Here is a 21384-nt window from a genome sequence, read left to right as displayed (position 1 = left end):
GGGACAGAATAAGCTTATAACTTTGGCCTCCAACCATTTCGACCACCGTAAACGGCGCGATGAAACGCGGCAATAATTCTGTAGTACCTCCAGGTAGTACATAAACTGCATTTTAGGTAAGCAGTACTTAATAGTACTTTTTCTCGCACTCTAAAGCGTTCATTGTTTTTGCGACCATTTTGGTCTGCATATTGTTTTCGCTTATCCGGTGCACTTACCGCGTCACCGACTTTACGTGTGATGGCTAATCACTCATCCACAAAGCGTTGAGCTCGCTCACGCTTTTAGCATCAACTCGCCGCTGACACCGCCGAGATGTTCGTTATAGGACGTAGTTGTCAACAACGAACATCGTTATTGTTCAAATGCACAGGCATCCTTGCCGTGACTCTATACTTACCACTGCCAAACCAGCAGGATCACTAGGGCAAATTTCAGTCTTTGAGATGATATCCTCGTGGGTCATCGTCACGAAATTGCATCCCTCTTTCGCACCGAGCAAAAAGAGGGGCCCTCCGTCACTAAGACTCGGGCTGCGCACGAACGAGACTGGCGTCCGAGGATGCCGCAGTCCGTTTATATAAAAAGGTGTAACACTCGTACTGGCGTGGACATTGTTATTTATACTAAACATCACGAAGGGCAATTTTTTGCTCCATTCTTTTGGAGTCGCTATCGTGCGTGATACATCTGCCACAACCCGATTGGCACGTTCTATTTGACCAGAGGTCTGGGGATGACCTGCGGTCGACATGTGGAAATTGCTACCTTGCAGCTCAAACACATGACGCCAAAACCCGGATGTAAAACGTGGATCTCGGTCCGATACTATGTACTCGGGCATCCCGTGTAGTCGGTATACATGATATAAGATCAAGAGAGCTGCCTCCTTGCCTGTGATCGATGTCTTACATGGTGGTAAATGCACCATTTTGCTCAGTCTGTCTACAAAGACGACGAGCCCCTCAACCCTTGTGGTCGGGCGGCATGCCAAACATGAATAACCGACTTCCAACAATCCGTTGGAATCGGTAGCGGAAGCAATGGCGCACTGTTGTATGGTGTAAATTTGCTGACACTGTTCGCAGGAGCGAATATAGTTGGCAACACCTCGATGTAGGTGTGGCCACTAAAATTATGTCGGCATTTTTAAAAAAAAATTTCGCGGCCCAGATGCCCACTCGATGGCGCATCATGGAGCTCGTGAAGGATCATCAGCTTGAGTTCTGTGTCATGAGGCTCGTAGATTTTCAAGGGATCACAAGGTGTCAGCTGATGCCATTACAGGCCATCGCTGAAACTGAAGCGATTTAGCTTAGCCTTCAGGTGCGACGGAAGGGTTATCTTTCGTCCACCGAAGTGATCTAACAGCAGGTGACAATGTTCTTCCTGACTGTATTTCTCTTACATATCAGAGGCTAACGATCTCTTTACGCGGTGAGCCTTTATGGCTGCCAACGTTAACGGCTCAGAATGTGCTTAAGCACTAGACACACTTTCCTGGAGTCTGATCTCGAAGTCTGGTCTGCGCGACAACGCGTCAGCCAAGACATTCGACCTACCCGGCTTGTATTCAACTTTGAAATTAAATTCAGAGAAGAATGTGAGCCATCTTGTCACTCTAGGCGAGAGGTGTGGTGAGTTTATTGCGGTATAAACCACAAATGGTTCGGTGCCCAAAAGGTGCACACAAAACTTGACAAGAGCATACTTTAGTGAAAGTAGCTCTTTGTCATGCACAGGGTAACTCAGTTTTGCGGTTTTTAATAGCCGGGACTGATAAGAGATGACACGGTCTACGCCGTCGTCATCCTTCTGCATAAGCGCGCTGCCGATTGCAAAATTACTTGCATCGCAGACGACGCTAAAGATCTTGTCCACGTCTGGCAATGCCAAGACCGGTGCCTCAACAAGAGACTGTTTCACTGATGTGAACGCATCTTCTTGTTCTTTTAACCAAACCCATTCTGTGTCCGTTTTAAGGAGATCAGATAATGGTTTAGTTTGCTCCGCATAATTCTTGCTATACTTATGCAAGTAATGAGCGAGCCCTAGGAATTGGCGCAAATCCTTCACATGCCGTGGGATTGGCCATTCCTTTACCGATTTTACCTTGTCTGGGTCTGCTCGTACACCATGTGAACCTACGATGCAGCCCAGCACAGGTATCTCGGAGACCCCTATGACGCACTTTTGCAAGTTGACGTACAATTGGGCGTCCCCCAGAGTCTGCAACACAGCGTCGAAATGATACTTGTGCGACTCAATTGCGCTCAGCCCGCCCTCGGCCCTACTGTGAACGAATGCATCGTCAAAGTAATGACGCGCGTAGGCACGGTGCTGACGCATCATGTGAGCCACTACTCGATTGAATGTTGCTGAGGCGTTTTTCAAACCTTCGAGCACACAAGCCACTCCTAAACCATACCGCTTGGGGTGCTTACTACCGTTTTGGCCACATCGGACTCTCTCATGAGTACCTGATAGTAGCCATCCTTTAAATCCAACGCGGAAAAGATAATTGACTTTTCCATGGAGTTCAACAGATTTACGTTTGCGCCGGAATGGTGGCCGTGTTCAGCTTATTGTAAGCATGAACCACGCGCCATCCACCTGTGGCTTTACGCACACAGAAGTTCGGGCTGGAGTGAGCCGACTCGCCCTCATGTTCATGTCCCGCCTTGGCTCGCTTGTCGAAGAGCTTATCGATATAATCGACTTGTTCTTTCGGCAACAACCGTTTCCTGTTCAGACCATACTTGGTGCCAGGTTCCAAATTAATTTCGTGCCCGATGCCCCTACCGGCTGGTAGGCGGCGCGGCACTTCTTCGGAGAGCACATCACGATCTTTTCACATAATCTAATAGAACGGGCTGTCTCTCAAGGCATCCTAGCCTTGAGCAGCGAATTTCTTTCGTTTTGTCCGTTTCGAGGACGCTCTTGTCCATTGTGGACGACGAACAATAGTCCACCAAGTTCTTTTCTGGAACTGGTGCGACTACTTCGTTATTCTTAACGTCGGACAGTAACAGATCCCACGGCATCTCCGGGAGCTTAACTATCTCCTCGGTAGATTTCAAGACGTGCAGGAGCACCTCAACAGAGGATGTCTCCGCTTTTTCGTCTTCGACGACCTCGAACACTTCGTTCGAAAGCCCGTTCTCTTTTGTCAGGACCGATCCAAAGTTCACTCGTTTTGACGTGCCTTTGATCGTCTTATCTGTCGGGTACTCGTTTTCGAGTCACCACGACCATTGACTGGGAAGCGGGTGCCTTTGCTTCTCTCGGCTAACGCACCCCTTCCACCCGCACGAGGCTCTAGGCTCTATGCCGGTTCTTGCGACGCTTGGCATCCTGTCAGCTCGCTGTCTACTGCCGCAGGCTTTCGGCTCTGTGCAAGACATTCGGACGCATGACTACTTGTCCTCGTCCTTTTCGCTGCATCAGTTTCTCCGAGCTGGATAGGACTTTGTGTCGCCTGACTTGCTGTCGCTACACTTCCTACTACACGAGGCTTTAGGCTATGGGTAGGACCTGATAACGTTTGACATCTCGTCAACGGACCCTCAACTGCATTTGTTACGACATCAGTTGCATATGCCTCTTGCAGGAGCACAGTCCTTCCGATTTTCTGCGTAGAATTAGCAACTGTGCGTGTACGCCAGTCTATCCATGGTTGGTGTTTTGCCAACCATGGCATGCCTAGAATGAGGTCATGCGGCTCTCTATACCCAGCACTGTGAACTTCTCTCTACTTAAACTGAAGGCAAGTACAACTTGAACTCCCTCAGACTTTACGAGCACGCCGCTCGCTAAACGAACGTTTGTATCTTCTCTCTTGCCATCCTGGCAAAGCGACTCAAACACCGCCGGTCTCGTTCTTAGAGCGCGAGCTTGATAAAACCCGGTGATGCACCCGAATCAACTGGAAGGGTCATTGCATGGTCATAGCCTCGTGCTCGAGCGCTATAGGCCAGCACGGTTGAGGTCATAAAATGGAGACCTCTGGGACTATGCTACCCATTTGCTCGATAACTCGGAACTTTGGGGAAGCTTCAGAGCCTGCGTCAGTAGGGCATCCGCTCCTACTGCGCTGCTGCATTCCCGACCCCTCAGTGGTCGATGCAGAACTCATGCGTCTCGCACGCTATTTTTTGCCATCGCCCTTTGAAAAGGGAGTCGTCTTGATTGGCATCTTAGCACCAGAAGGGGCTCTGGCATAGCAGCGAGCCATCATGTGGCCGCGCTTGCCGCACTTGTAGTAGCTACGTCAGCATTGCTCAACTCCGTTGTAGTGGCAGCCAGCCTATCGGCCGACCATTTATACCAAGCTGTCGCCGAGGCACTGTTGTGGGATTGCTCCTCAACTAAGGCAATTTGGATTGCCTCTTTCATCGTTGACGACACCTTTCTAAAAATAGCCTGCCGCGATGGGCCGTGCCGCAGTCCATACATGAACGTGGGCACCTTAATGTGTTCCGGTATCGGACTCACACTAATGAACGCCGACAGCGAACGCATCCCCTGCACATTATCTGGCAGGGATCGCTTCGATTGTCATGCTCCAAAGAAGCGCGCCTGAAGCAACTCTTCGTTCTTCGGCGGCTGATACATGGCGCGAATCTTTGTCTTAAAGATTGCCGGTGAAGGGAACGCCTTAACGTCCACCATAAGCGCCGAGAAAGCTCACTCTGAGGCCTTACCGCGCAAATGCGACATGGTGTACGATACCATCCAAGTGTCGTCCTCGATGAGCTGCGCCACACCGCACTACCCCACGGCTTAAATCCAGTGGACAATCGTGTGCGATGCAGTTCCATCGAACTTAGGCAGGTCCATCCGAATGGGCCTCGGCTGATGCGGCTGGGCGGAGAGCATCTCAACAGTCCTGTTGAGAGCCTCGCTTCGAGCATGCTCTCGCCTAAGCTCATCCTGAGTCTGAGTGACGGACTCCGCCGCAGCATGGCTCTGTGCCTCGGACGCGGCCATTCGCTGTCCGAGCACGAGCGCCTCAAAACTGCTCCAACTGAGCAACATGTTGCTCAGGAGGACTGCCCAAGAGCCTGGCCAGGGCTTGCTAACCAAGTCCCTCGCCAAGTGCTCTACCACCTCCCGATAAAGTTCGGAGAGGTGGGGAATGAGCCCAATCGTTATTGAGGCTCATCTTCACTGACAAGCTCTGAGAGACGGTTCGTGGGAAGGCGCTCTACTTATGCACACACCTTCAGGCACAGTGAGGAAGCAGTAACCGGGCTCCACGTGTTCACTTGTAAACTAGAAAGTAGTTCTCAGACTGGTTTATATTTAATCGTATTAAAATAAAAATAGAACCTATTTTAACCAATCATAAATGAAATCTCTGTAGATATGCACTGATTTGTGCTGCGAGCGTATTATTCTAAATACCTCGTTTCTTGGATGACGCGAGCCGTCATCCCCGTTAACGTGAATGCCCTGAGGTGCATCACATACACAAGGGTGGGTCGCAATGTGAACCGTACCCAAGTGGTGGGTACAATTTGAGCCATACCCAAGTGGTGGGTACAATGTGAGCTTACTCAAGTAGTGAGTCTAATTACTTCACTAAAGTAATTGACCAAACCCTTAAGCAAACAAAGTGTACTTAACGGGGATTGTGTAACTTGGGCAACTTTAGCCCGTTACACATCTATTGATTCTGTCATTGGCATCCGTCAGGCATTAAATATAAACACGGAAGAAGAAAGAAAACGCGACTAGGAAATGCTTGACCTTCCGAAAGGTTTAGTTACTGCCGTATGCCTCTCCGCGTAATCCGGTAGATCAAGAACTAGCGACTGATTGCTGCCAAGTCAAGAGACTATTGAACGCTTGTAGTACTATCCTTGTAACGGGGCACTGCCAACTTAAACTGCTTCAGTACAAGTCCACTTCGCACTCCTTTAGTGCGAGTGGTGCATCACGTCACTACACATGCACTAGTACGTGCAGAGGAAGACTTTCTTTAAAACACTTGCTTTAAAGAGGGTTTAAAGTAAAGTTTGTTTAATATAATTAAGTTCTTCTGTTTCTATCTATTTAATACTGACTTAATTATATACTAATATAAACATGTAATAAAGTCTTATCTGTCTCTCTCTTTGCGCGCATCCAGTGCTGACTGGACCGCGGAGTAGATATAATGGCCTATATCTACAAATGGATAAGCTTTCTGAATATTAAAGTAATATTCTCCAAATATTATTCACCTTTTAGATAACATATTAACTAACAACCTTTAAGTGATTATCTCATGTAACAATACACCCCTGCATAGACGATAGATGTGCCAAAGTCTACTGAAGCTATTGGCTTTACGAACCAAGAAAGAGACATGAATCAAATACATTTTGGGCACGTCAATTAATCCAAGCTTCGAGCACTTATTGCACCAAACGGGCCGACTAGAAATGAACTTAAACTTGTTGGTTTTTCAACTTGACCTACTCTAGCTGTGCGATGCTCGAAGTGTCGCGGGTAACTAGAGTGGATGTAGTATTCAGTATCAAGCTTTCTGAATAAAAAAGACAAATGACAGCAATTGTAATAAATTACCTGATGAAAAAGGTGCATTCATTTTCATAAATGCCATTTTATCGATTACAGGTGCAAATAATATCCGACAAAAACATTCGATGAAAAGTATTGGCCACAGCCCTAGATTTCTACAATATTGGCGCCAACTCTCCGATGGTAAGTCACCAGCCTCGAAGAACCATTATCTTGTCATTGCAGCTCGCAGGTCGATAATAATTTCGCATTTTACAGACCCTACGCAGCTCCGTAGATTATACACCTACGTATCAGCGCTTCGTGCTAAAGCAAAAGTCGTACGCGTTGCAATTCTCGCACATTTACGTTAGTCGATTGCAGCAGCTGCGCGATGTAGTCCACCAACAGGTCCAGAAGCGCACGGATGGTCGCATAGCAGTATTATCCAAGGTCATTGACCTAAAGGCGGACGATCAAGAGTGTGTGGTCATTGGCACGTTGCTCAAGACACTAGACGCGAAGCCAGATCTATTCCAAGCTCTCATGAGTGAGTCGGGTGTCTCGCTCATTGAGTCAATGACGCAGCCGTTGGCCACCGACGAGGACAAGTTGCTTCTCGAAGACGAAAGCGGCCGCGTGCAGCTCGTGGGAGAGATTGACGTTGCGAGGTACGTCACGGGCGTCGTGCTCGGAGTCCGTGGCCGAGTCGCCCGCGACGGGACAGACGGCTGCTTTTTCGTCGACGAAATTTATCTTCCGTCGTTCCCGCCTCAACGTCCATTGCCAAAACGAATCGAGAGTCAATACGTGGCACTGGTCTCTGGTCTAAATATTGGCCGCAATACCGATAGCCAACCGCTACGGAACCACATTCTGGTCGACTATTTGGCAGGTCGATTAGGCGATGTTCAGGAGCAATCGTTTGTATCAAAAATCGTTCGCACAATTATTGTTGGCAATGTGCTTGAAGCTGTCGATAAGCGCGACGTCCAGGTGCCAACACTTAAGCGCAAGACCGCAGCACAGTTAGATCTCGAGTGCGAGCCGCTGCGAAATGCTGATGAGATCGTGTCGACATTGGCAGCAGCCATGTGTGTGGACCTCATGCCGGGAGCGTCCGACCCCAGCAATTATACGCTTCCGCAACAGAGCTTCCATCCGTGTCTGTTCCCGAGGAGCTCCCACTTCCAGTCCTTTCGATGTGTCACCAACCCGTACGAAGCGCGCGTGGGAGGCGTGCAACTCTATGGGGATGCAGGGCAGCCACTGCGTAGTATGCTGCAATGCACTCTCCCTAATAGAGACGATTTGACTGTAAGCAAGGAGCTGCGAGAGCAAGAACGAGCATTGAATTACCTGCAGTGCTGTCTCGAATGGCGTCACACTGCGCCGACGGCTCCGGACCTGTTGGCGTGTTTTCCCGTCTCGAACGAAGATCCGTTTGTTCTCGAATCGTGTCCTCAGGTGTACTTTTCAGGCAACCAGCCTCGCTTCAGCACACGGTTTGTGGCAGGTACGACGTTTGATTTATTTGTAGCAACCACGGACGCAAAAGTGATGGAATTGTACGTGCACAGGAACCAATGGCCAGCAAGTGCGACTTATCACCGTGCCTGCTTTCTCCAAGTCAGCAACGATTGTACTTGTCGATTTGAAGGACCTTTCTTGCTTTCCCATCACAATTGACGTGTAAGTAACTGGTGACTAAATGGTTAAGCAACGACCTGTGAGTCAGAGCGCTCAATCGATACAGCATACAGAAAACATGTTTGTAATAATTACGATGTTAGATGGAATTATACTTGAGTAACCACAGAGCCCAATTTACTGTAAAATCCCCCAGGGCTTCCACAGAGCTCAATGGGTGCGAGTCGTCGGGATACCAAAAGACTTTCGTCGGCACGCCGTAGTCGGCAATAGTCGCCTGATACTCGAGTCCTTGATTCGGTGGCACGCGCTTATCTTTTCCCCCTAATCCAAACAGAGACGGAGTCGTGACTTTACTGAGATCGTTGCTAACTGGGGAATGCTGCCACAATTTACTGAGAATTGCCAACCGCGCTTCGGGTGTCAGCGGTGGCAAGTTTTGGTGGCAACTCTGCAGCTTTTGAGACGTGTAAATGGCTTCAAAGCGCTGAATGCCTGCACACGCGAGCCCCCAGTCCGGAATATCCGACGTGTAGAACACGCTAGCCATGTTCGTCACCGGATTTCGTGTTACCATGGATCTGTAGAATCCTGGAAACTGCGCAATAAGGTGCGTGACGAGGAATCCGCCGTGGCTGCCTCCTGAACAGTGCACACGTGTTTGATCTAATGGCAGACCCAGCGTGGCCTTGTTTTCCAAGAGGTAGTCCAATGCATAGTGGCAATCATAGACATCTTGAGTCCCAACTTTGCCAACTAGAGACTCCAATGGCTTCCTCCCAAATCCAGTGCTGCCACGGTAATTGACGCTTATGATGGCAAATCCGAGCGCAGCCCAGAAATCGTATAGCTTTTGGTACATAACTGTGGAGCAGCTATGTGGCCCTCCATGCAGATCTAAGATGACAGGGTACCCATCTTGTGACGGAACGCTGCTTGGAAGCAAGACTGTTGCTTCATAGTCCGTTGTGCTGGCTACTGACGAAAGTAGCAAATTCTGAAGCACATGAGGCATTTTTGGTTTTGTCTTTGCAGCAGCGGGCCCGTCAGATACAGACGATGGAATCGAGTAGACTTTCCACTGCTTAATAAACGTCGTGGCTTCCTGTTGGTCAGCAATACAAATTGGAGGTCGAATATAGGTTCCTGTCGTAGGGTCCACATGCACAAGAAAGACACTGGCAGGTCGTATGGGAGACATGACAAGCACGACATAGTAGTCATGCGATCGGTCCACTACGACTTCAACAGCTACTTTCGAGCCTTCGACGTATGCAGGAGACACGAGCTCTTTGGAAGCGACCTCGACGTATTTCCAAAGAACTCGAGAGCCCACATGCGTCTCGATAAAGATAAACCGCGCATCTGACGACCATGCCTTTCGATGCAATGACGTGACGAATAATCCGTTAAATCGTTTCGCGACATCAAGCTCCGATGCATCAGGTTCCTCGACGATAGGAATGACCGTCGACGTTTTCTTGGATGCCCAATTCGTCACGCACAAGAAGCTGCAAGTCCCATGCGTGGCAATGTCGCGAGTTGCGAGAAATGCCAGTTGCTTGCCATCTGGTGCGAAGCGTGGACTTCTCATTGATCCAATGTCCGTGTCGTCTTCGTCCTGGAAATCCAATGCCAGCCTCTGCACGACGTTTTTGGTCGGATCCTTTTTGTCTAGAAAAACATGATAGAGCGTTTGTGGTCGATTGAAACAGTAGATGATTCCCAAACGCTTGGGCTTATCGACCTCAATGGCTGCAAAAACCAGTTCGTCGTCTCCAGGCACAAATGCCACGTCTGCACACGTCAAGTGCTCAGGTACATTCTTCACCTCATGAATCGTTCCCGTTGCCAACGTGGCAAGAAAAATCGAAGCCGTCTTCTTGCCTTCGTATTGCTCGCCCCAATCTCCACAGTACTGAAACTTGGCGCCAACAGAGCCCTTCTTTTCCGCCCCTTTTGTATTCACGTTTGTATAAAATGCAACAGCCGCTTCAATCTTCTTCTCTGCTACGTACGCGATGGTTTTCTCATCGTTTGACCACACAATGCCACCCTCGCGTTCGCCAAGATAAATCGCTCCATGCAGCGTCTTTGGGGCTTTAAACGACGACACGAATCTGTGTTTTTCAAACACTAAGTACGGAGACCGCAAAGCCACATACATATCAGAATGTGAGCAATTGTTGAAAAAAACCAAAAAAGTTTAAACGAGTACCGCAGAATAGCCCCTCGGGTGTGCCGTCGTTCTGTGTTTTCTCGAGTTTCAGTGTCACTAAGTACTTTCCAGAAGGCGACACACTCGTGCAATCGCTACTATCAATGCGAGGAAAACCTGTGGCGATCACGTTTGGCTGCGACTGACAGAGTGCACTCACATGGTGGTGAGTCTGGTACTTGTGCGTCACGCTGTTGACCAGGTCCGTTCCGCCCCAAACCAGTTGCACAGCAGCCGATTCGGTCGATTCGTCTATCGAGAGAGAGCCACTGACGAAGGATTTTGAGTTTCCTACCACGCGAGCAAACAACTCGCTCACGCGCTGGTGCTCGGCTTCGTCGGAAGCCATCGCAAAGGTACTTGGGCGTAATTTCGGCTTATTACGTTGTAATCTTGACGGCACCATTTAGTTCCAAGTAAGTTCATATTAAATATTTGCCAATCAAAAAAATATTTGACGCACGGATAAGTGTAGCTATCAGTAAGGCAAATGTTCAGTAGACGCTAATGCGTCTACCGCGAGGAATGTGTCACCTCCTACTCCCATTAAAGGTGACGGGGGTATGTCATCTATTGATGACATTGCAGGTGACGGGGACAAGTCAGCTGCTTCGCCCGACTCAGTGGCGACTGTGAGACCGCCGGATCACCCGGGCCCGAGTCCGTTAAACCTTTGGGTTTTAACATGACTACTTAAGAGGTGATGACGAGGTTATTCAACTCGTCAGATCTTTTTTAGTGGGGAGTCATCATCAGATGACTCCGAGGCCGATGACCACGTCTGGTATGACCGACGATCACTATCATATTCCGTTATTCGACTCATCCAGGCTACACAAGCCTGGTGAGGATGAAACAGAATTCTTCCTCGATGCCTTTTACCGGCATCGTTGGTACACTTGCAAACGGGCAAAGGATGTCAAACCATTGTTCCAAGCTTGGGCAGCCTTTGTACAGAATGTACAAAACATAGGTCGTGGGGTCTGGCTTGACAAGCTAAATACTTTTCGTAAACGGTTTAAGTATCGAACCGTAGTCGGTGCACGCTATGAGTTGCACCGTTTGTCTAGAAAGGCAGGGATTCCTTGCCTTTCCTGGGGGGCTCATGCCCATGCTGTTTTGAGGGTGCAGGTCATGTCCCTTTTGATGCGTATTCCCTCAAAGACCTCCATTGGAGGACTTTCGTCTCGTACGAGATGCGTCAAGGGATTGAGAACCTCCAAACCTTTACGAGCGCGGGAAGCGCTCGATCTCCGATGGACCTTCTGCCGAGGAGGATGGGTCTCGTCGTACTGCAAGACCAGACCCGGAGCGTCCAACATCAGTTGGCCACGAGGTTCTCAACTATCATGCGAGGGCGGATACCCTCGGCAACGAACGAGTTACTCGTTCGACCCCCTTTGCCTGACAGTGGCTCAAGAAACTTTCAACAAGAAGGGCTTCTCGCCACCTGAATCCATCAATTGATGAAGAGGGGAGGAAAGATTAGATTCGCCTCGTTTGATGAGCCCGATTCTCATCGTGATTTGGATCACACCCTTTATTATTTAAGGGAGAATCTTGAGATTCAATTTTGACGAAGTTCTCTTATTGAAACCCCGCACCCCTCATTACACTATGGGGAATTTCGGCTACAGGGCCTCCTCCCACCTAACTATCACACACCTTCGGTGCGGGTTGGCAGGGCGGCCCTCCATTGGATGGTTGCTCGTCTGCTTTTTAGCCTATCTCCGGCGATATATCATCGTACCGCCCTCCGCGGGTATCGATCCACGTACCTCCCGGTCCCAGTTCCAGTGCTTAACCACTCGGCCACTGAGGTCGGTTCTTGATCACGAGCCATCCCATCGCCGCGCGTTAGCGCTGGCGGTCGATAATGTTTCTCGTGACCAGTTGAAAAGTTGTGCGCAGATTGCGACTGAACAACTGGCGAACGAAAGGACTCATCAGTCCCTTTAAAACGAAATATTGACAGCTCGTCGGAAGATCTCTTCCTTGGAGCAAAGAGCGGATAGTCTGGTTCAAGAGAATTAAACCCTGTTCCGAGACAATAAGTCTTTGGCTCGGATCCATCAGGCTTTGGCTGATGCTCTTGACTGTTCTGGTGTAATCTGAAATCGCAAGAAGCCTCGTACTGATGGTACGGTCGGAGACGCCTAACGTAAAACGTAGGATGCGTACTCATCCTACGAGGCAGCTCGATCGTGTTTGCATTGCCTTGGCGGTGCAGTGCACGGAAAGGGTCGATATACATGGGCAGTGTTTATCACTGTAAACATTCGTCACTACGTGCTTTGGTAAACTTATCGTAGCCAGAAGGACTAGTTCGTTAACATGAAATTAAAGAATGTTGGCTCTTCCATTATTGTTAGAGTTTCGTTTATGTCGATTTACCGCGTCAGCGATGGAATCCTGTGCGAAGCGGACCACTGCTTCTCTAGCCAGCAGGACATCACCTGCTGACTCGGTTCTGTTTTTGCTTTCAATGCGACCGGCTTGCACTCCTCCCTAGGAAGAGCATTATTGTTTTTAATAGTATCATTGTCTTCGATGGTGAGTCTTTCCGCATCGTTATTAGAGTCCGCAATGGCATTAAATTTGTCCACTTCAATGTTGATTAAAAATGAGCAGAAGGTAGAAAGGTTTTTGATCGAGCGAGTCCCTCCCCGCTTTGAGGAAGAGTCACTCTCTAACAAGGTGGGAATACGTGAATGGCGGAAGCCGTTCACGAAAATCGGTGTATGCTTTGTAGAAGTATGCACTGACTTGTTGATTGCGAAATCTCCCATCGGCAAGAACTCACTTTAACTCGTTAAAAAGTGGACGTATCCGCGAAGTATATTCAATTCGATTAATTATAAATCAGTCTTAAAACTACTTCCTACTTAACAACACAAGAGCACGTGAAGCCGGATTACCTCTTCGAAGATACGGCTTGCACGCTCCGTCTGACATCTGTTTTAGGATGATCAGAAGTTGACATTCTCAAATGTATTTCAACTGATTTGAACACAGTTTGCCAAAATTTTGCCGTAATTTTAGGGTCTTGATCCGAGACTAGTTCACGGGGAAACCCATGGAGTCGAAATATCGCGTCAACAAAGGCAGGAGCACAGCCTTTGGTTGTGATCGACCTGTATACTGCAGCAAGATGTACAATTTTGCTGAATGGATCAGCACAAACTAGAATACTAACATTCTTATGTCGTCGGGAAATCCGAAGCCACTCGTATACTCGCGGCATTTTTGTTATCCGGAATAAGACACACAGCGTGTGACTTAACGGGGAGGTCTACTGTGAGTGGCAAGAAGTCGCGGTGTGCCGGGCGGCCGCTAGATGACAGACCACCGTCGTAATTGCTGCTGACCACTGTGGTGAGGAGCACAGTAAGGCCACACGATGCAACCACAGCGCCATCCGCGAGCTTAGCAACTACATTTACGGAATAGGACGTGACATCATAGCTTCCTACGACTGTTTCCTTCTCCACGTTTAGCGCTTCAGAATGGATAGACTTCTAGGCTTCAGTCGCTCTTTCAATTCATCAATTTTTCTGTCCTTGCTATTTTAATAAATTCAAACGAATTTGTCGAGTCAAAAAGCAGTTCACGTTGAAGACGAAGTCCATGGATACGGACTGCAAACACTCTGCCGGAACATGCAGAGGTTGTAACGGAGTACGGGATGAAGCACTGAGCTTTACCCGTTGAAAAACTTCGCAAGCCCGTATGTACTTGTGGACGAGCTCATACTGGCGTGGCTCACGTCAGTAGAAGTCGCGACTTATCGTGAGATAAGTCTTCTCACGTCCACGATGATCACTTATTGGTGCATCGTGGCACTCATACATGCTGCGTGAATGCAAATCATTATAAGTAGGGATCACGACAGAGGTGTGTCGCCAGCAATGGCTGCGTAATACAGTAACCCATTTTGTGTTGTGTATGGATCTTTTAAGGAACGATACAATTTCGACAGTCCTTTCAAGGATTATTGGGATGGTTTTTCTATAAAATCCATCAACCTTCAAGAGCCTTATCTTCTTGACAAGCTCTTCTAACGCCGTCGAGTAATGTTGACGACGGCATTATTGTTGCAACAGTGGGCTTATCCTCATTGTTCTTTGCGCTGCCGGCTCAAGAACGGGCCGGCGCGAAAGGGCATCAGCGACGACGCTAAGTCGACCTGGTTTGCAATCCACGAAGAGAAGAAGTTATACTGGGCAAAGATAGGCAACCATCTCGCCATTCTTTGCGAGAGGTGTGGCCAGTATAAGGCCGTGCGTAAAGACGCATGGTCCATATTAATAATGAAGGGTCCATCTCCCAAGATATAGACCTTTGACTTAGCCAGTGCATATTCATGGCAACGAGTTTTCTTGTCACGCACTCATTCATCGCATCGATCTGGTTGAAGCTGACGCGACTGATAGCAGACTACGCGCTTTGCGCCGTGTCATATTGCATTTAGCGCACAGCAGATTGCAAAATCGCTGGCGTGACAGACCACATGAAAAGGTCGGTCTTGTTCTGCAATCGCCAGGATTGGCGATTGCATCAAGATCTTTTTGATACCCTCGAAGGAACGCTGATAATCAGCGTTCCATGACCACTTTATACTTTTCTTCAACAAAGAAGAAAGGAGTATTGTCATTTCGGCATGATTGCGTGAGTGCTTGTGCAGGTACGCCGCTAAGCCGAGAAATTTTCTAACTCCCTTTACATCGACTGGCACAGGCCAATCGGTTATCGCCTTGATCTTTTATGGATCCGGGCGTACTGTGATTACCCACGATGCATCCAAGAAGTGGTAATTTGCTTGCAGCGAATATACGCTTCTTATGATTTGCATACAACTTGTGGTTGCGCATGAGCGTAAGAACCTTTCGGACGTTAGTACGATGTACTTCAACATCCGACTTTCCGTTTATGGCTCTGCTATGAACGAAGGCGTCATCAAAATAGCTCGGTGCAAAATCTCGCACCGATTTCAACAGATTCGTTTCACATCTGTTAGATGTCGCAAAGACATCACTAAGTCCCTGTGGCATGACTAGCAACTCCCATAGTATACCGCTTGGGGTGCTTACATCTGTGAACGGAATATCTTGTTCACGCATAAGCATCTGATAGAATCCATCCATCGGATCCACTGACGAAAAGATAGTACTCTTTGACATATCATTAATGATTACGCCTTTTCGTGGTATCCGCGTTTGGGCCGGTACAGTTGCAGCGTTCAATTTATTGAATGCATGCACTATTTGCCATCTTCCTGTTGCTTTACGCACACAGAAGGTTGGAGAGCTATGTAGGGAAGTTGATTTCCCCACATGGCCCGCTGGAAAGCATTCAGCAAAGAATTTGTCGATCGCTATTACTTGAACACGACGCAATGGCCATTGCTTCATGACACAGACATCTTTAAATTCCTTTTAAATCGTTATATGTAGGATTTTTCTTCAAAGACTTCGAGGATTGGGACGTAAAACGTTCAATCCGAGTCTTTTCATCCAGGACATTTTCGTCCATCGGTGAGCTACTGAAAATCCGTTCGTTTTCAGGGAATACTATTACCGACCGAATATCGGCCACGTAGTTGTCATCTGTGACAAGTACGCAGATCCGCTTGACTTTGCCACTACGCAGATCACGCAAGATTATTTCGGTTCTAGCGTTGGCAATTGAGTTATCTCCGACTTTAATTTCGGAGGCGCTAAAAGATTAAGTGTATAAGCAGCCTACACTTGATTCATTGATAACTAAGACCTTGATTGTCTCAGTGTATAAGCGCCTACACTTGATCCATTGTTTACTAAGATATTGATTGTCTTCTTTGGAACTTATTTCCCCTTACCTTGGAACCTTTGACGCAGGTTTCCGGGGACTTATTCCCACAGAAACTTCTTAGGTAGTATACTCCCCAACTGCCTCTAGCTATGGTTGCGCTACCACAGCGAGATCCTCTATGATCGACTCTCCGGTCGATCTAGGACTTTCGCACTGTCTCTTATAGACTGGCGTTTTAAATTTTCCTGAGTTTAGCTTTTTAAGCAAGCATCCTTGTTTCGTAGCACTCAACTTATTCGAGTGGTAGAACTTGGACGCTGCCTGTGCTTGTGCACAGCCGTCGGTAACTATGTCTACGTCATAATGGTGGACCTTCGACGATGCTTGTGCTTGTGCACAGCCGTCGGGATCTAACTCCACAATGTGTTAGGTATCACACTGAGGTCTTGTTTAGTCATGCTAACGACCGAGCCACCTGTGAGACCATCGCACTCACTCGTAGGACATCCACACGCTTAAGGGCACCAAGACGTTCATCAGTTGACCATCTGATGAACAAGAGACAGACAATGTCACGGATTAATGGTGCCAATTTATACATGGCTCGTATTTTTTTAGCCATGGTATTCCAAGGATGACATCATATTTGTCATCGAAATCTAGTACGATGAATTCAACATGGCACTATTTACCCTTTAACGTGTATTGGATACCAACTACACGTTTCTTAACCGTTACAGATGCGCCTGTTGCTAGACGCACTGTCATCCACGTTATAGGGAAATCGCGCTCACTAAATTTGAGCCTGCAATCTAATAGCAATTGGCGTCTCAAAAAGTTTTTGGACGCCCCACAATCGACTAGGGACTTAAGTGGCAACTAATTCGACACTTTAATTTTCAAAATGATGAGGTTAACCCTATCCTCTGGGGCAGTTACACCCAATGTTTGTGTGTGACGAGCAACTTTCGTAGGAAGACCTGCAAATTCTTTAGACGTTGCTTGATCAGTAGGGCACTCCGCACCTACTGACCCCGACCGCTTTTTGACGATTCGCCTCTCCGTTGCGATTTCGCAGCAGCGTCGGATTCGCGTCCTCCGCTGTTTCCAGCAAGAGGTCGCTCTTTTCGCTCAGTGCTTTTAGGCACTGGCCGTGCGGCACTACACTTATATGCGTAGTGGCTCATCTTTTGACAACGATTACATATCTGTAATCGTTTGTAACTGGAAGAGCGATTTTTCTCGCTCTCTAAATAGAGAGATCCATGGAATCTGGACCGCCGTTTATTTGTCGTCTCGGTGGACGATAAGCACCAGAGTGGACCAAAACATGTTTAAGATTAAAGTCCTGTTTCAGAATAGATATCGCTTGGTTTAGCGACTCTTATTCTAGCTGGAACAGGTGGATCTTAACAGGACACCTTTAATAAACACAGTTACCTGTTCTGATCATCTATTGGATGACTAACGATACAACTGACCAAGTATCGTGTATGTTGGGCATAAGCGTGAATTCGACGCTTGCCCACGTCCGGCTAAGTTGGACATGCCAAATTTCACTTTCGTCGCATCATCACTGATACGATGAGCTTCTATGGCGTCGTCTAACTCGACGAGCCATCTCAAAAGGTAGTCGCCTTCGACTGCCTTAAACTTAGATATTTCTATCTTTAAGCTTTCGGGTCGAAGCAAAAGCGTTGACCAAAACCAGCATGTAAATGCTGCTGCTACAACAGTTCCATTGTTGAGCGCCCTGTTCTCTCGACACTTCTGTGTATTGAGAGCCTTGCTGGTAAAGCAAGGCTACTTTCTCTTAAGCCCCGTCGAGTTTGGTTGAATGAACTTGGCTATGGCCGCATGCTGTTCATCTTTGCCCAGAGTGAACGGCATAGCGCCAACTGCTGGCCTTCCTACGACCGAATTCATTCCTTCGATCGCTCTCGATTCGAGGTCACTCAAATGAGGAAGCCTATCACGCATTGCGTAATAACTTTCTTGAAGATCTTAAAAGCACCCTCCTTCACCATCCAACAAGTCCATGATGGATGGAACGTGCGTGGGCCGTTGAACGGACTACGAAAAGCTACCAGGTGTAACGGGGCACCTTTTATTAGTACTGGTAAGTACTAGTTGACCTTACACTGATTATAGTGCCTCAAAACTTCACGTACACAGGGGTACAGAGAAAGGTTTCTAAGTAGCTAAGGGTCTTTAGCTACTAAAGGTAATCAAAGGATCATAATTAGGGAAAAGTAAAGCTGTATTAATACCTGTTTTATTTTTGGACTGTATGTATAAAACAAATCGGTTCCATATGCCACTAAAAAAATAGTTGGTATGGCACCGACAATTTTGCTTCATCTGCATTTCTTTGTACTGAGGATTAAGGAGCATTTATTTGGGAGCTGGATTGCTTAAAAGCTACTGTTAACTTTCAACTTACAAGCAGCAACATTTATAGTGGACCGTGACCTGGCCTTGATCAATGCGACCCATGTGCCATTCCCGGAAGTGACGATTTTCTATGCATTTGGGACATTAAAAATAATATCACTGCAGAATGTAAGGATAAGTTCCCAGGGAGGGATGGACTTATTGTCATTGGATTATCCTTGTTGCGTCTACGACTTCAAACGCATCTGAGAAGGCTTGGAAATAAATGAATGTAAGCTTTCTTAATCATTTGCCATCTCTTCATTACGTAAGTAACACATGGCTTCATCATACGTAAATGTTTGTTGCGTGTTTAATATTAATAGTACCTTAAAATATCAATTAGGGACTTACTAAGCGCTTGGAATATGATATAATTAGCATTGGTCCGTCAGCATCGTAAATTGTGCTACTCATCGGGGTACTAACGAACGTGGTCATCATTGCTGTTATGGCAGTTTCTTGTTCCACGCCTCTTCGCCTAGGCGAATCGCGGCATCAGAATCAATCTCTTCGTCAGCAGCAAGCAACTTAATCCAATTTTAAACTGCTTCTTTTGCTTCGGGAGGATACTGAAGCGCGTTGCCGTCAAACGGACGGAGACAACTCGCCGTCCTTGTTGCTTGATTTCCGTAGTCAAGAAAGCTGACGCGAGTAGAACCATCAGAAGACACATGCTCTATTTTATCACGGGTTCAGGTAGAGCCATTACGGTCATCGAATACGGTAGCATACACAGCGTTGCGACGCACCTCGAAAGTCTTCTTGCTAAGACCTTGTGTACGTGTAAATAATTACCATGTGTTCTTCCGCAATGGCATACTTGCGGTCTAGAACATTTTGAAATTAGAATCGCGTTCTATTGATAATTTCTGACAGCTTGACATGCCGATTTATATCGTCCGTTGTCTTCGCCTTGGTGGCCTGAGCAGCCTGGGCCTTGGCTTGAGCCTGGTAAGTAGCCCAGTATTTATTTTTCTACGCTTTGGCACGCTCTTTAGCGCGCTGAAGCACATTGCAAGAGCAGAAAGCTCTACATTGAAGGAATCGACCCTAACAAGTCCTTTGTCGAGCAGATACACCAAGCAATTGTCTGGTCGTCGCGCGCAGGGTCGCCCCCGCTACTGGAGGGGACCAAAGGCATTTCCACCACGGTTCATTTCTGCGATCTCGACCATAACTACCCGCTGCATGACGTTACTCACAATATAAAGCTTCCTGCCTATTCGAGCAGTCCGTTTGTATGGACTTCGTCTTCGCTTCCCCGAAGCCGATCACAAGAATAATGGTATTCTTGTGTTTGTTGACCAATTCAGCAAGATGGCACATCTTGTTCCATTCCCGCAGTTGATCACAGCCGATGGCTGGAGTCGTGTCTTTATTTGCGCAGATCTGCTTGACTTTGCCACTGCGCTGTTTATACAATGCCTAAGAAAAACGAGCCATGCATATATTGGCAGTATCGATCTGTTTCGATGTCTGCATCTTGTTCATCAGATGGCCATCTGTTGAGCGTCTGAAGATTCCTCCAGCGTGTGGATGCACTACGAGTGACTGCTGGAGCCTCACTTGTGGTTCGGAAGCTAGTGCGACTGCACAAGTCCTTAGTGTGATCACCTATATCACTATGGAGTTAAGGCAGCGTCGAGGATCCACCACTCGAGTAAGTCGAGTAGACCGGGACAAGGATGCTTGTCTAGAGAGCAACATCCAGAAAAGTATTAAAATCCTGTTGATAAGAGACAGTGCAAAATCTTAGATCAACGGTAGAGTCGATCGTTAAGGATCTCGCTGTGTTGCTCAACCACGGCTCGAGGCAGTTAGGGACGGTGCTCCCCAAATAAATAAGGAAATAGTTTCCAAAGAACCTGAGGAAATAAGTCCCCAAAAACTTGTGAAATTAAATTTTCCGGAAGAATCCGAGACGTTGAACCCTTGGCTAATATTGAAGCATGTGCAGGCTCTTATACACTTGATCCGATGTGCCTCCGAAGCTAACTCTGAGGTTAAATCAGTTGTTAACGTTAGAGCCATGACAGTTTTTGCGCAATATGCGTAGTCGCAAAGTCAGTTGGATTTGCGTACTCGTCACAGGAGGTGAGTACGTGGCTAATATCCGATCACCAATATATTTCACATGCTCTCATCAGCTCACCGATGGACGAAACATTCGCGATGAGAAGACTCAAATTGAATGTCTTACGTCTCAATCATAATAATTGCTTGAGAAAAAATCCTTTATATGAGAATTTGATCAAATCTATGGATGTTTTCCAGAATTTTTACCATGCGAGTTGTCTAAGTATAAATGTACCCGACACGTGATCGACCTGAAACCACGTTATAATGCTGCGTCATGAAGCAGTAGTCACACCTCATAAACAGGAACTAACGAGTAAAAAGATCTTTTTCCTATCGCTTCGCAGCGAGTCATGTGAGAGAGTCAATCTCCCCACATAGCTCTCAAACCTTTTGTGTGCGTAAGGCCACAGGAGGATGACGGATAGTGCATGCATTTAATAAATAAATTGCTGCAACGGTACCGGCTTAAACGCCGACATCGAGGAAGGACGTCGATGGATCTAATAGATGAGTTCATTCAGTTCCTAACGCGTGAGCAGGATATTCCAGTAAGCACCTTAAACGGTATGCTGCGAGAGTGGCAAGGGATTCCTACATCAATCATGTTACCAATCTGTTCTAGCTGATATCGCATTAAGTTGTTTGTCGATGTATACATTTCTAGTCGGGCTATAAATGAAAAACCGGTTAATGAGGTACATTTT

The 21384-nt window shown here is 47.4% G+C and overlaps 3 protein-coding genes across 3 annotated transcripts; 1 reads left to right on the top strand and 2 right to left on the bottom strand.

Moving 5' to 3' along the window:
- Window positions 1-6549: 6549 nt before the first annotated feature.
- On the top strand, window positions 6550-10866 carry CCR75_009267 (uncharacterized protein; the record flags this gene model as incomplete). Its single annotated transcript, XM_067967309.1, has 3 exons — window positions 6550-6585; window positions 6787-8023; window positions 8088-10866. The coding sequence occupies 3 exons, from the start codon at window positions 6550-6552 to the stop codon at window positions 8201-8203; spliced, it is 1389 nt and encodes a 462-aa protein (XP_067821473.1). The 3' UTR covers window positions 8204-10866.
- CCR75_009269 (uncharacterized protein) lies at window positions 8297-10324 on the bottom strand (the record flags this gene model as incomplete). The annotated part of the gene is made up of 1 exon (XM_067967311.1): window positions 8297-10324. One exon carries the CDS (start codon window positions 10322-10324, stop codon window positions 8297-8299), a length of 2028 nt encoding a protein of 675 aa, XP_067821470.1.
- On the bottom strand, window positions 10326-10724 carry CCR75_009268 (uncharacterized protein; the record flags this gene model as incomplete). Its single annotated transcript, XM_067967310.1, has 1 exon — window positions 10326-10724. The coding sequence occupies one exon, from the start codon at window positions 10722-10724 to the stop codon at window positions 10326-10328; it is 399 nt and encodes a 132-aa protein (XP_067821469.1).
- Window positions 10867-21384: the final 10518 nt, after the last annotated feature.

The sequence above is a fragment of the Bremia lactucae genome, linkage group LG18, assembly GCF_004359215.1.
Source record: "Bremia lactucae strain SF5 linkage group LG18, whole genome shotgun sequence".
Lineage (NCBI taxonomy): Eukaryota > Oomycota > Peronosporomycetes > Peronosporales > Peronosporaceae > Bremia > Bremia lactucae.
Note: the sequence above shows the minus strand (reverse complement) of the source record. Positions and strands in the feature narration are given on the sequence as shown.